This window comes from Dipodomys merriami, unplaced genomic scaffold (genome assembly GCF_024711535.1).
Source record: "Dipodomys merriami isolate MVZ:Mamm:240054 unplaced genomic scaffold, mDipMer1.0.p SCAF_8, whole genome shotgun sequence".
Lineage (NCBI taxonomy): Eukaryota > Metazoa > Chordata > Mammalia > Rodentia > Heteromyidae > Dipodomys > Dipodomys merriami.
The window spans coordinates 4,288,045-4,303,181 of record NW_027206401.1 but is presented as its reverse complement, the minus strand read 5'-3'; the positions used below and the strand labels follow the sequence as shown (position 1 = coordinate 4,303,181).

Below are 15,137 nucleotides of genomic sequence, written 5' to 3'. Positions count from 1 at the left end.
GGCTGATAAGTGAGTGGCTACGAAAGAATGAACTGAAGTAGCACAGACTATATGGAGAGCACAAATAGTGTAATTCTTAAAAAACAAAAACAAAAACGTTAAAGCCTAACAAAATAGGTACCAGGAAACAGGTACCTCGAAATGGGAGGGCGGGTGCTGGAACTCAGAATCCTACAATTCTATTCACCTTCTGACTCTCCCCAACCATTTAACACTGTAAGCGCGGCCCTGGGCGGGTGGCTTTGGACGCACCGCGTTTTCATGGAATGGTAGTGGACTTCCGGCATCCTCCCGCACACCCATCCACCCGGGAGAGGCCCGGACCCTGAGAGCCCATCCGCACGCAGCTGCCCTGCTCCGCCACTCCCCACCCTGGGTTTCTTATGAAAGCAGTCCTGTTGCTTCCGTCCAGTAGGCCTAGATCAAAGCAAGGGGGAATGCCCCTGCAGACCGTGCTTTGTCAGAATAGAGAAAGATCTAGAACTCAAAAGCAAGTCTGAATTAAAAAGAGCTAGGCACAGTGAGTCAGGACCGCGGGGGAGCGTGTCTTCTGCTCAGCGGTGGTGAGATGCTCCAGTCCCGCAGGGCGGCTCCCGGGCACCCCTCTGTTGCCCGCGGGCGGTGCTGCGCTCTTACCTGGGCCAAGGTGAGCGTGGTCTGTCTGCAGGCCCCGCACCGCACCCGCAGCTTTCCTGGCTGCACTCTTCGACAGGGGTCTTTGCAATAAACATAAAAACTCTTGTAGGTCGTTTTACCTGGTAGGAAAACCACAGAGAAGGTAGCCGATTAGTACTGGATCCAAACGGAGAGAGGAAACTCCTTACAAACAAATTTAAAATAAACTCCTCAGGAACCTTTTACATCAGTGGAATGAATAATACAGTGAAGACACCATCATTTCAATTTAGAAAAGTCATTTTTGCGCTGAAAAGAGTGGGCAGATGCAGTCATAATATTCACCTTATGTATTTAAAAACTGAACTAGGAAAAATGAGGGGATGGGAGGGATGATGGAAGGGGACACTGCAGTCATCAGGACGCAGTGAGCTGGTAAACTGACATGTTGAATTGAAGCTCCTTTGTGCAATTACTTAAAGATAATAAAAATATTTTTTAATTAAAAAGGGTGCAAGTCTTTCTGTTATTGGCAACAGCCTTGCTAAATACTCAGCAGAGTCAGCACAACCCAAGAGAGAGAGGGGGGAGGGAGGGAAGGAGAGAGAGAGAGAGGAGAGAGTGCTAGGCAAGTGCTTGGCACACAATGGACTTCAGTGCACCCTGTGCTGGTGAGGTGTGCAAAAAGGACAGGAAATTTGGAGGCTGAGAAATTCGGAGACCACTGCTCCTAAATTCTGTTTCATGCTTCTGTACACAGTTGTGAAGACTAAATATTTTGCTCTTAAAATCTTCTCTGCACAGACAAACCAGCCCGTTTCTCATGATATGAATGAGATGATCACCATTTGCTGGGTTTCCAAGGGGGGCATGCCAAAATACAGTCACACAGAAAATAAAATAAGGGCCCTGTGTCCTGAAGGGCTTACCAGAACCAGCAGCCACGCAGAGGCTGCTTTACGTTGCATTCAATTTTCCAGAACAAATAGCCTTCAAATACTATATTTTTAATAGTAAAAGAGGAACCTTGCCCAATTTCATAATTAAACCTCTCTGATCGTTTCTAACAAGTATCAACAATCCAGCATTCTCAAGACTGAAAAATAAACAATCTTATTCTGAAACATTTGCAGTGAAACAATTGACTTTCTAAGTTTCTAAAATTGCTTCATGGCTATTTATTTCAATCTTACTGTTGTTGTGGAGGAGGGAGCAAGATTGCATGTCATGACATAAAAATTTGTTTTAATTTTAATTTCTTATTGTGGGTGAATATTTTCAGCCTCCCAAATACTATCTGGCCTACTAAAACCAGTGCACATACAGTGAGAAAAACAACAAAAGGTTTTAGTCTTATGTGGTTGAATTTGTTTCACTAGTGGAAAGAATGTTTAAGGACATTTAGACTGTCGTGCGTTAACCGCCTTTATTAATGTCATGATGACAAACTTTGTGAAATTTAAAACCCAATAAAGATGCCAAGTTTTATAACGTAAGGATTCGCAATGTATTTTATAAGTGTTACTCTGCAGAGATGAAAACCTGGCCCTCGGTGTGGAAGGGGAGAGAGGATAGAAGTGTAGGTTTCTGTCAGGGTTAATTGCTGCTTTCTTGACACCTCTTCGTGGCAAATACGGCCTGCGAGGGGCCAGCCAGGTCAGCACACAGGACCTGCTCTGACGGTTTATACACACCTAGCGCCTGTGTCCCGAAGGTGGAGACGGGTTCGAAGGTGGAGACGGGTTCGCGGGTGGTGGGACCGGCGGCGGCTCTGACCGGCTCTAACAACTTTGTCGGTAGTGCGGCCGGGCCAGTTCCAAACTGTGTGTGCCCGGCTGCAAAGGCTCCCCAAGAAGAACAGGGAAGACGAGGGGCAGAGCTTTCCGAGGGGCCTCGGCCTGCCTGCGGCACATGCGGTGGGAAGGCGGGGCGGGGGCACGCGGGGTGGGAAGGCGGGGCGGGGACACGCGGGGTGGGAAGGCGGGGCGGGGGCACGCGTGGGAAGGCGGGGCAGTTACTCTTTAGGATGGTACAGAAGCAGCTCCCACGCCGCAGGGGTCCAACCAGGCCAGGTCTGCCAAGTCTGCTGGGGATTGGCATCTCCTCCCCGCCCGCCCCGCTCTCCCCCACCCCCCGGCCCGCGGTCTGGGAAGGCCCCGGGGCCTTCGACCTCCACGAGGCCTTGAGCAGTGCCCAGGAAGGGCCCAGGACGACGCGCCGTCCACCCCGCCTGGACTCCTGCCTGGACCCGGCCGTCCACCCCGCTTGGACCCCGCCTGGATCTGCCTGGACCCCGCCTGGACCCCGCCGTCCACCCCGCTTGGAACCCGCCTGGACCCCGCCTGGCTCCCGCGGTCCACGGCGCCTGGCTCCCCAGCCCAAGCATCTCTGTTTACCTCTTGATGAGTGCTGTCCTAGAGAAAGACTTGGGAAGTGTACCCAGTGTGTCCACCGTCACCTACGGCTTGGGGTCGATTCTGTGCCCGCGGGCCCCGCACACACCCCACGCACCCTGGACTCGCCGGACTGGCAGCCATGGCTGAGTTCCACACAGGCTGCTTCATTACCCCGGGGCCGAGAATGAAGAACTTGGGGCGCTTCAAGAGACTTGCCTGTTCGGGCTAAACCAGCCCCGCCCGGGGCCCCGAGCACCGCACACCCCAGCTCCACCTGACCCCCGAAGGGCTTCTTTTCTGGTACACCTTGGGAGACTAGGTGTATTTTTTTATTGTCAAGGTGATGTACGGAGGGGTGACACTTACACAACAAGGTAGTAAGTAGATTTCTTGTCAAACCTGTTACTCCTTCCCTCCTTTTTCTCCTCCTCCCCCCCCCCCCCAGTGGTACAGATCGTTTCCAACGTACTGACTTGTGAATATGCTGTTGGATTGGTTCTCCGTGTCCTTTGTCTCACCATTCTGCTGTTCCCCTTCCCTTCCCTAATTCAAATAAACATATGTACGATACCAGGTACCAACATCAAATACAATGACAACAGGGGTATACGGCAGGGGGAAGGACACACAAAAGAAACAAAAAATCCCACACTACATTAAAAACAACAACAACAAAGAAAAACCTCTTGTGTCCATGTCTTGGAGTTCTTTCACTTAGCATCATTTTATGTGGTCCTATGTACGTAGCTATTGAGCTATTCTGCTCATCTGCTAAGATTATCCTAGACATACACTAATTATTGCAAATAAGGGAAACCATGGGACCTAGGTTTCTTTGGGTCTGGCTAACTTCATTTAATATGATTTTTAAGGAAAAGTATGTGGAGCAAAATATGACTACAGCCATGTCCTTGTTTCTTGAAACCAAGAATGGTGCTGCTATCTGCACCAATAGCTCCATCCATCGGCTACAGGCTCTGGACTAGTTTACCTTGCTGTGGTTACTCGCCTAGGGAAGAACCTCAGCCTTGGTCAACTCCTCCCAGTCTACCTGGGACAGATAGACTCATGTCCTGAGTTACCAAAAACAACAGGGTTCTGAAGGAGCCAACTCAGGGCCCAGAGAATCTTTTCCCTTGTCATTTGTTACTACATTTCTGCATAGTGGTTCTTGGCCAAGGACCAAATACACTCCTTGACCATATTTTCTACAATATATATGGCTCATGTGCTAGGTGCACTAAAATATGAAATGAGTTAGAAACAGGACCATTTCTGAAATTCAGCAAACAGATCTTTACATATTATGAAGACAGGCCCCTATTCTTTAGATTGAACTGAAACTATTTATTGTTTTTAGTTTGAAATTGCATAAGAATTAGTCTAAATTAGTTGCACATGAAATCCGTTCAGCATGGAGCCCCTGAACTACCTCTTCTGTGTGGCAAAACCTCAAAAAAATAAATAAAGATCACATCTTTTTCAACTCAATGCAGTGTACAAGGGGAAAATGTGTTAATCTCAGGTCAAACAGAGCTTCGTTATCTTACCAAAAATCTACTTTAAGAAAGTCAGTCAAGGTCAGAACTCCACTGAAGGCTTTGACCTTGGGCAATGACTATCTTTGGGTCACTCCCAATAGCTTAGTAAACAACAACTATTCATTATATCAATAATTCCCCCGCATCCCCCCTGTCTAAATGCTATGAAAATTGCAGGAGGAGTGGTAGCGTAAGGGTAAAATAACAACACAAAATAAAAAAATTCATGATTACCAAATATTTACAAAACCTCTCCACCAGTCAAACTCATTAAACTAATATAATATATCCTTCAACATGTTGGAATGTCGCATTTGAAATCAATAGCATTAATATTCCCAAGACCACAAAATTATTCATGATGAATAAAATATAAAAATTACATACCAAAAGTGTGTAGAGGACTTGGTATAAATAAATGTTCCCAGTTAACTTCTAACCGTTTACCACCACTGAGTCACTCTAAAGGAGGACAATCATTGCACAAATACTTTTCACTCAGGTCCTTGTCCATAAGAGAGAATAGCCATCAAATCCAGCCGTGCCATTCCACGGTTGCAACAAGCCCCATTGTAATACCTGTGAGTAACCAAGGTGATGCTAGATTATAAAGAATTTGTCATTACATAACCTTCCTTCCCCTGCTCCTAAAACATGCTTAGCATTCTCTAGGGGGTGTCTACTTTTTAAAGTTAGAACTTAATTCTTTTTTTCTGCAAAGGATTTTAATTAATGCATCTGCAAAATAATTTCATCTGGTGAGGGAAAACCTGCTGATTAAATCTAATGCCTTTGCCTGATTTTTGGGGGGTGGTTGTTGTTGCCAATTTATTTTTTCATTATTCATTTTGAAAGTAATAAACTCCCATGCCAAGACAAAACTGTAGAATGAAACATAATTTGAAGATTAGGCTTAAATAAATAACAAGGCTCACAGACAAACAGAGCACATTTAGTTGCTTATTTTTCCTGAAAATGGGCTTGGGGCAGGGTGTCACTCAGGAGGCGCCAGTCATGTCCTCAAGATGCAATCTTCATCACCCAGGATGCATACATCCTACTTAAAGATGGAGATGTGGTGATTCTGAGAGCAGAGAGCATATGTGCCACACACACACACACACACACACACACACACACACACACACACACACGAGACAAATCAATTCATGCTTCATGTCTATTTTCTCATCTGCAAAATCAAGATGATGATAGTATCTAACAGAGTGTTGTAAGGATTTTTATAACAAAGCTAGAGCGGAAGCCCTTAATGAAGTTTGGATAAAGCGAGGTGTCAATGCATGTTTATTCCTATTTGGTGCCCCGAACAGTAAGAATTCTTTACTTATGCCGCCAGTGACCATTTCCCAACTTTTGTAAATGTGGTTCTTACATATTGTTTAAATCTTAAATGTACTTTAAATAGCTGAGGTATAATTTTTAAACAAGTCTTTTAACATTGTTTCATAGCTAAATTCTTTATAACAAAACATTCAGCAATAGTGTGGAATGCTTATAAGTCATGATGGAAAGCCTTGAACAGATTTAAGAACCATATTAGAACCACTTTCTTCCATGAATCTCTTTTTTCTCATAGCGCAAATGATGCATGCATGTAGTAGAAGATGAAGGGGTGGAAGTAGCAAGCAATTATTTGGATCCAATCCAGTGAGTACAATTTCCAAGCTGTCTAATATACTTAAAAATCTCAAATAAAAATAGTTTTTGTTGTGTGGTACAGAAAGAGATTTGAAATAGCTTACAAAATGCCATTTTAATGACAGACGACATTTTGGTCTCTTCTTAGCCAATGAGTGACCATTTCCTAACTGAGGAAACAGAAGGAAAGGATTTCAACCCTGCAACAGCAACAGGGTATAAGAATGATATGGAGACCTGCATAAAAGCTTTTCTGATTACAACACACCCATGATGCCCTGGGCTAAGGGTTTGTAAAAACTAAGATTCGGGGTCCATAGATTTCACCAAGTTCTATAGGGGAACTTATTCCATTGCTCAAAAAAGTGTCACTTTAACCCCAACTGAAACGTATGGATCATGGGCAGCAGTCATGAGAACTGCCTCAGCTCCAGCCCTGCCATCTCCATTTCCTTCATTTGATCAGCACTAAAGGTTTCATGGAAATTTCTATTAATGTTTTATGGTGCTGGCATTCAGCAAAAATGTGCAGTTACAGCAATTACCAATGAGGACAATTACGGTTCATTGTTAAGGTTAATGCAGGGCCTTTCAATGAATGTAATACCAAGGAGCAGTAATCCATGCAATGACCAGAGAAGCAGCCGTTTTTATTTACCTTTACAAAACTGATTCCTTCCCTGACATGTAGAAAGTCATTTTAGTCTCCTGACTTTAAATGCTTCAGGTGTTAGGATAGAAAACCTAGTAAGTGAATGAACACTGAAGAATGACATTAATTAGGGAAGAGAGTGAGGTAGGTGTGAACCTATACATTCCACATTCTTCATTTGGTCTTACCTGCATTAGCTAATGTAATTAGCTCTGTATACATATTTTAAGGAGAATCACTCTGAGTTTTACTACTATCACTAAATAAGCCTCCACAGAATCTGATGCTTTCACTATTTTGTTTCAACTATATGAAATGACAAGACAAAATGAACAATATGAACTGACTTGAAGACTGTTTTAAAGCCTTTGCTGTGTTGAGACTCTATGACCACTTTAAATAGGAGAAGAAATATTTCTGAGTGACAGTGTGATTGGTTAGAAATGCATAATAATGTCATCATTGGTTGGAAAAATGACTTTGTGAATTTAGGAGATAGTATAATGAAGGAAGTACAACTCTAAGCATACGTAATAGGGTCATGGTGCCCAAGCACAGTGAAGTCTTTCCCAGCTAAGCAGATACGGCCCTCCTCCTCCCAGGTCCTGATCGGGACCAGCTCTGCCTCCATCAAGATAAGAAGCACCTGTGAGAGGCGGCTGAAAGCAGACGCACGCTCCATCACGTCTACAAAAGGAAAGCTAAATTCAGTGACAGTTACAATAGAAAAAGACTGACCTATTAGCAACTAGTAAGGAAGGAATGGAGATAAAAAAAATTGTAAGCCCTCTGTACATCAACAGTAAAATACTGATAACAAAATTATAGTTTTTCAGGCAATATCTAGTTTATGAAGTGCATTTACACCTTATCTACCTAAAGAATATGGCTGGAGGAAAACAGCAGTGGGAAAGAAGCAGGGCGGTACTCATTGGAGACCTATCTGGGTTCTTTGCATCAATAATATCACAGCAAATGTGGAGAAAACTGCACGTGTGACACTGTAGTCAAAGCTAAGAACAACCATCCCACAAGCAAGACAAGCCAGGCAAGAACAAGGCCGGATTCATCAACAGGCTGAAGGTATTTGCAAGGCAGATGCCATAGGCATGCCATTCTTAGGAGAGTGGACAACACATTTGAACTGTGGGTGCTGAGTAGTGATGTTTAACCTCAGATCACAAAAGCTCATGCTCAGAATTGTCTCTGTGTAGAGCTTGCTTCAGGTCCCAGGTGTCACAGAGGTCTGTGTCCCCTGGAAATCAGGTCTTCAGAGAAAGTCCAGAGAAACTCACAGAGTACAGATGACACCCAAAGGCCCATCGAGTGGGGGAAGAGAAGCTTAGAAGTGAGAACAATTCAACACAGAACAGTTCTGTAACTTCCAATCTGGCACACTTTCTTAGCACTGCATTCTTAGCACTGAGACGATTGTACCACGGGTATCCTGGTGTTCCATACCCTCATGATTGTGAGAGTTAAGCTGGGCCTTACCAGTCACCCTATGCTCAGAGCAGCAGCTCTGAGGCTATCCCAACCTTTGACCCATTCCCTTTTACCAAGTGATAGCTTTGATCTAAGCTACTCTATTTTGGGTGTAAGTCCCCAAACACAACGGCCACTCAGCTTGCTTATTCAAGAAATCAACTACCATCTAACAGGCCATCAAGATGCACAAACTGAAAAACAATTTCTAGGTACCAATCAACCATTATATCTGCAAATATATCAAATCATATTAGAAACCCAGAACCATGAACTTATCAATCACACAAGATACAACCTCCTCACCTGAGACCATAAAAGGAAACACATGCAGGAATGAGATGTGGCAGGCATACTGACCCCACGACCCGGTCATTTTGTGATGAACCTCATCCAGGAAAACTGCTCAAGTACGGGCCCTCTGCTTCGGTCCCTATTTCCCTCGCCTGTGACATAGAACTCACTTCAAACTGACATCGGAAATGGCCTGTCACCGGGCTTGCCTTTGACAAGTCTGCACCTTGACTCGATCGTGCCTGTGTTTTGCAAACAGGACATTTCTCCTATATCTGTGTCAGCGCCTTGCCCAAGCCTCCTCCAGCACTTCCTCCTGAACACTGCAGCCTCTTTAATCTTTCCTTAGCCATTCTGTAAAGTAGATATTGTTTTGTGTGAAGTGTAGTACGCTATCTGAAAATTAATATTAGCAATTAAGACTGGAGTAAAGAGCCTGCGTTACCGGTCACTCGGACTATCAACCAGACCATCCGAAGGACTTGGGAATGTCTCTCTCCTCTGTCCCTCCTTAAAGTAATTTTCTAGTGCATTATTTTCGGATTTTCCAGGACTATTAACTCTCCAAATTGCTTTTGGATTAATTTTCCTAGAGTAAATATTTGATCATATCATTCTCCTTACATGTCTCTTCATCTTTTCCTCAAATAGGACTCAAGCTCCATTGCTTAGTAAACTGAGCACTTTCATAGTTTACTTGTCTTACATTCCACTATGTTTGTCCGTGTTCAAGCGAAGCTGACTCATCAACACTTGCAAGTATTCTAGCAGATCAAGACCTTTCTCTCTGTGCCAGCTAACATGTCAGCCACTGGCCACATATGCATGGAGCCATAAAGGTTGGCTTAGATAGCCAGAAAGTCGATTTTTAGTGTTTGATACATATGATTAACTTGAACTGCCAGCTGTGGTTGGTGGCTACCTGAATTTGAGCAGCACAAAGCTAAGAGAAAGTATATATTATTTTATTTTTATTTAAGTTCCCAGGCTTGGTGATAGTATTTGTAAACTTGACAATTTTCCCCAAATATCTGTTGAACATTTCTTTGTTGATTGACAGCCCTAATTTTTCTGTTGCATTATGGAACAGTCACAATACCTGATTAATACCTCATTAATTGGCAGATTGAATAAAATATTTGCATTGTTCATTTCTCTCTTTTTTTGCCAGTCATGGGGCCTGAACTCTGGGCTTGGGTGCTGTCCTTTAGTTCTTCAGCTCAAGGCTAGTGCTCTACCACTTGAGACACAGCGCCACTTCTGGCTTTTTCTGCTTATGTGGTGCTGAGGAATCCAACCCAGGGCGGGCTTCATGCATGCAAGGCAATACTCACCACTGAGCCACCTTCCCAGCCTTGCTCATTTCTTATTTGCTTGCAAGTCATGATTTTATTTTTATAAATTGTACACTAATACATTTTTATTTATTAATTTTTATTTTTTATTGCTGTTATAAGGTGATATACACAGGGGTTACAGTTACATAAGTCAGGCTATAAGTGCATTTCTTTTGGGGCAGTGTCGCCCCTTCCCTTAGCTTCTCCCAGTTTTTCCCTCCTGACCCCACCCACAAGTTGTATAGTTTGTTTTCAACATGTCTCATGAGTACAACTGCTGCATACACATTTTTATTTTTAGGGACAGAAGATGTTTACGGATCTAGCTAATAACTTCTTTAAGTATGATATTCACCCGTCTGCATTTTCCTTTATGTCTGCCTATAACATCTAAAGATATTTCATTTCTCTCTTTCTACATGGCTTAATTCCCCCATCTTTTGGCATCCAGATGTACCACATCTTCAGGAAATCTTTTTTTTGGGGGGTGGAGGGGTCCAGTCGTGGGGCCTGAACTCTGGGCCTGGGCACCGTCCCTCAGCTCTTCACCTCAAGGCTAGCACTCTACCGCTTGAGCCACAGCGCCACTTCCGGCTTTTTTTTCCCTGCATATGTGGTGTTGAGGAATCGAATCCAGGGCCTCTCATGCATGCAAGGCAAGTGCTCTACCACTGAGCCACCTTCCCAGCCTTTCAGGAAATCTTATCTAATTCTTTCACCAAATGAAAATGGATTACATGTTAGTTTTTTTTCCCTCAGAGTACTTAAATCCTTTCTATCCTAATATATGTGTGTGTATGTTTGTATGTATATGAGTGTATATATATATATATGTATTTTTGTGTATATGTATATATATATATATATATATATATATATATATATATATATAGTTGCCTGTCATTTCAGATCTTAAGATACTTTTTGGGGGTGAGGCTCATATTTTATTTTATTCTTAGTGACCATAAATATAAATCATTAACTACATGGAGGAATCAAGAGACTAGGTTTAGAAGCTACCAGTGTGGAATGAGAAAGATTTTTACCTTGCAAAAGATGAAATTACAATAAACTGACCTTAAAATAACTTAATCTCAGTGACAATATTATGAAGAATATTCTTCTAGGCCCATTAAAATGACATGCAGTTTGATAATTATTTTTGCAGTGTCAGGATTCTAAAGCTAAATGTTTCTCAGCTTCTGTTATTTCGCAGTGCTAAATAAATGTTGTCAAAAGATTAAATATAAACTGGCTATAAATCTTCATTTAGCTGCAGCAGGGAAGAAAGGTTGCACTGCAGCAGCCATGTTTGTTCATCATTAAGAAAATGAGAAGCCTCATTTTAATTGTATTAAACTGTTGAAATTATCGTTCATTCTATGTAATTGATGTTGAGGATGAAGTCTTTGATGGTCATCACTGAATATGTAAACTGGGCTGAACACAATGAGCAATGCAGGAAGCCTTCTGGACATCAGTGGGCAGAGGAGGCCTCTTTTTGCTCACTGTAGCCTCTGTTTGCAGGTATCTGTCCCTACCTGTAGACTGCCTTCACTTTTCTAATCAGATTTTCCAAACCAATTAGACAATCTAATCTGAGAAAACAGCCCATTTGAAACCCAGTTTGCCTGACATTTTAAGGCAATGACCTGTGGTTTGATCACCTGTCCAAACCATCTGGTAACGTGGATATGATCTCATTATGATCTTACAAATGGTCCCTGTGAGGCTCCATCCTCACTCGCCAGTGTTAGAGCCGCTGACACACAGCCAGGACAGCTGCGTGGGCAGCGTGCGCACTCTGAGCTACTTTCTGCTGAACCAAAGAGAACAAGGGATTCCAATGCCCATCTTAAGACTCAGCACAATCTTACCAAAAACAATGTTTAACAAGAAATGTACTCACTACCTTACGCAAGTAACTGTAACCCTCTGAATATCACCTTGACAATAAAATTAAATTTAAAAAAAGAAATGCCTTTGGCTACACATCTGAATATTGGGAAGATAACTCCTGGGGGTAAAATTAGGGCCTTGATAATAAAGCAAGGTTTCTATTACTTAAGAAACTTAGGTTAAATTTGACTTAGACTTATAATTATGACATGGGAATTATGCCCTTGAAGCCTGCAATTGACTCAGTTCTGCCTTAAGACCTGATGGATACATTGTAAACACCAAATTTCTCGTATGCATAGGAATACAATACAGTTCAAAAAAATCTATATGTACAACTAATATACACATCCTATAGTTGAAGAATCTCTCTAATCAATGATCGTAAGAAAGAAAAATAACACATAAAATTTGATAACTTTTTTACAAATAAAGTAATTTACAACTACCCTGTAAAAATATCTGACCTTAGATGCTCACCAGAAGCTTCTCAGGTAAGATCGTTATACTTTTTTCTTCTCTTTATTTATTCCCTACCTACTAGAGGAAGGATATAATTTGGCTTGATTTTTTGCTTGTTTTGTTTTTCAGGTTTGTTTTATTTTGGTTAAAATAAAAATGTGTTATATTTATAACAATAAATGATTAAAAACCTCATTTTTATACTTGTAGGGAAAAATGAAACTATGGATGATCACTTTTTTCTATCGCTCCCCCTCCCCTTCCACTCAGCCTTCGGGGACAGTCCATGGATGCAGTGGAAGTAGAGTGAAATCTGGAAGAATGGAAACATCTGCAGAAGCAGAGCCGCAGAAGGAAGGACACAGCAGGGCGCGTGAGGAGAGCTGCTCTGTACAGGCTGGCGGCACTGGAGGGATGAGGGGCACCAGACTAGTCTGACACCATCCTGGAGCTTGGGCATGCCAGCTCAGCTCAGGGCAGGCATGTGAAGAGGGAGGGCACCTAGGTGGGAGGCAGTCAGCTCTGGAAAGACCACAGCCAGGTCGGGACTGGGTGGGCCTGTTTTGGGCCTTCCCACAAATCCCACAAAGCCTAGAGACTGGTGCTTAAGTTCACCAGTGTGCTGTGGAAACACTCCTTTAGAGATGCATGAGATTCAGACATCAGTGGAGAGATCAGAAAGCAGTCATTCCAGGAGCAGAATGTTCTCCTCTGTGCTTCCGTGGGGGCCTCTGGCAGGACGCTAGCAGGAAGCCCTGTGGGGCCCCGCTGCAATTGGGAGGGTACCTGGTAGGTTGTCTATGATGGGGAATTGACACATTCATCAAGTAATCTCCTTCCTCTCTCTGCTGCCAATCATATGCCCCCTTGCTTAGACAATGCATTCAGTTTAAAACACCCAAGGCCTCAACTTGTTTTTGCAGAAACTTTTCCACAACCCCTGTTAGAATCCCAGTAGATTCAGAGATCTCCAAAATACTTGCATATCTCACAACTGCATAGTTGACCAACAGAGTTGAGTCAAGATAATAAAAACCGACAAGCCGTTCACACATTTCCCTTCTCCAGTCTCCTGCACTGTTCATTACTAGTTTTGTTTCATTTTTAAATTGAACTGCATATTGCAGATTTGGCCAGATGAATTTCTGCGTAGATACTGTGTCTTGCTTCTGCCAAAGATGATTTTTATTCCGAATGAACAGGAAAAGGCAGTACTAGGCTCTGAATGCATTTAGGCTGTAAAATAAAGATGAAAACACGTGTATCATCCAACTGTCATCCACAGCGTAGAGAAGAAAGTCTATTTTAAGAGAATAATGTGTTTCTACTCTATTTCACAAATGGTGATCTACAACTAACCCACTTTTGTTTAGATTCATTGGTGTTTCCTTGATTTGTTTCTTCGGTCAATAAGTAAATACATTTTGCATGTTAAATGATGCCTGAGCTGGCAGTGTGGCATGAAAACAGCAATAAACTTCACTGACCTGAAAGGAGTAGATATCATTGAAGTTTCTGTTTCATAAATTCTGCTTCTTTGCACCAACATTAATTAAGACATTTTCTCCTCTGAGTTGAGGACACTGGCTTATCACACAGCACGGGAGCAGAATATCTTCATCCTCTTTAGCTTTTACCATGTAATAATTTCTGATGATACCTTCCCTATCAGATACCACCTACTGGGCACCCAGTTTTGTGCCCATCTGATGTTGCATTCTGTTGAAGAGCTCTGAAAAGCTAATATTTATTTCATGAGTTTTACAGATGAAAACTGAGTTTCAGCAGTGTAATTTGCCCAGAATAGCAGGGCTGTGTGAATGTCGTTTGTGGGATTTTAAACCTAGCTCTATATGACTCCAATGTCCCGTGCTTTCTGCCAAGATATAGTCCAGCCTTTTGAGATTAGATGTGACACTTGGAAGGTAACATAGACTTGTCATGAAAATAAAAACAAAATTCAAAGCTGGGGAGAAAGGAGAAAAGGGACACAATAAACACCATGTTGGATTTAGGAATAATTAGAGTCATATGTAAGATGGGTCATTTAACAGCTACATAATTTGGGGCAAATATTTAACAGGTTCTGACCCCTACTTTCTTTATCTTACAATAGAAATAGCAATATATGCAACTTTGGGTAATTAAGAACAATAAACACAAACACTATATCCTGGCATGTATTTGCAAATATCTTGCATGAAAATGATCAGAAAAAAACCTGATACACCCAGAGCATATATAGGAAAGAAATCTCACCATAAAGGTAAACAAATGATTCAACTATCAATCAATCAATCAAGGGAAAACAATCAAGATTCAAGTCCAAGGCAGAGTCCAAAGTGGAAAGATGCCCAGAAGGTGCTATTGGTAGTACGGGAAAAAGAGGAGCAAAACAGGCCTTAGTGGCTGGGCTGAGACACATATAGCAGCTCCCAGAAAATACTGAGTTCCATCCTTTCACCGTTTTCTGAAATGGGTTATATTTCACTGAGTGTCTAGATAGCACTGCTCTGACGTTAGCCTGCATTGTTTAGACAGACAAGCCAATATTCTTATTCTTGTCTATTCACAAGGAGTTGGATGAGAGAGAAGGAGGGAAGAGAAGAGTGGAACATGCCCAAATCCATCCAATGGCTCATCCGGAGCTCTGCCCCTGTCCTCTCACCTGTGGTGGTCCAGTGTGACAGTCTCTTACAGCTAGCTTGGGTTCTCTTCTAGGCCGAGAATGCATGGATAATGTGTAGCCAGCCCAGGGTGTTTAGAGCATGGGATGATGTCTCCTCCTCTTGTTCTT

The 15,137-nt window shown here is 42.6% G+C and overlaps 1 protein-coding gene across 3 annotated transcripts in view; it reads right to left on the bottom strand.

Moving 5' to 3' along the window:
- The window catches only part of Prkn (parkin RBR E3 ubiquitin protein ligase), a 978,959-nt gene that overhangs the window by 580,248 nt on the left and 383,574 nt on the right, over positions 1 to 15,137 (bottom strand). For all 3 annotated transcript variants that reach the window (XR_011369410.1, XM_070010824.1, XM_070010825.1), the window contains exon 4: positions 637 to 755. Coding sequence is in view for 2 of the 3 variants with exons in the window: in XM_070010824.1 (XP_069866925.1) it covers positions 637 to 755 (119 nt within the window). In the remaining variant the exon portion in view is untranslated. The remainder of the gene's footprint in view (positions 1 to 636; positions 756 to 15,137) is intronic.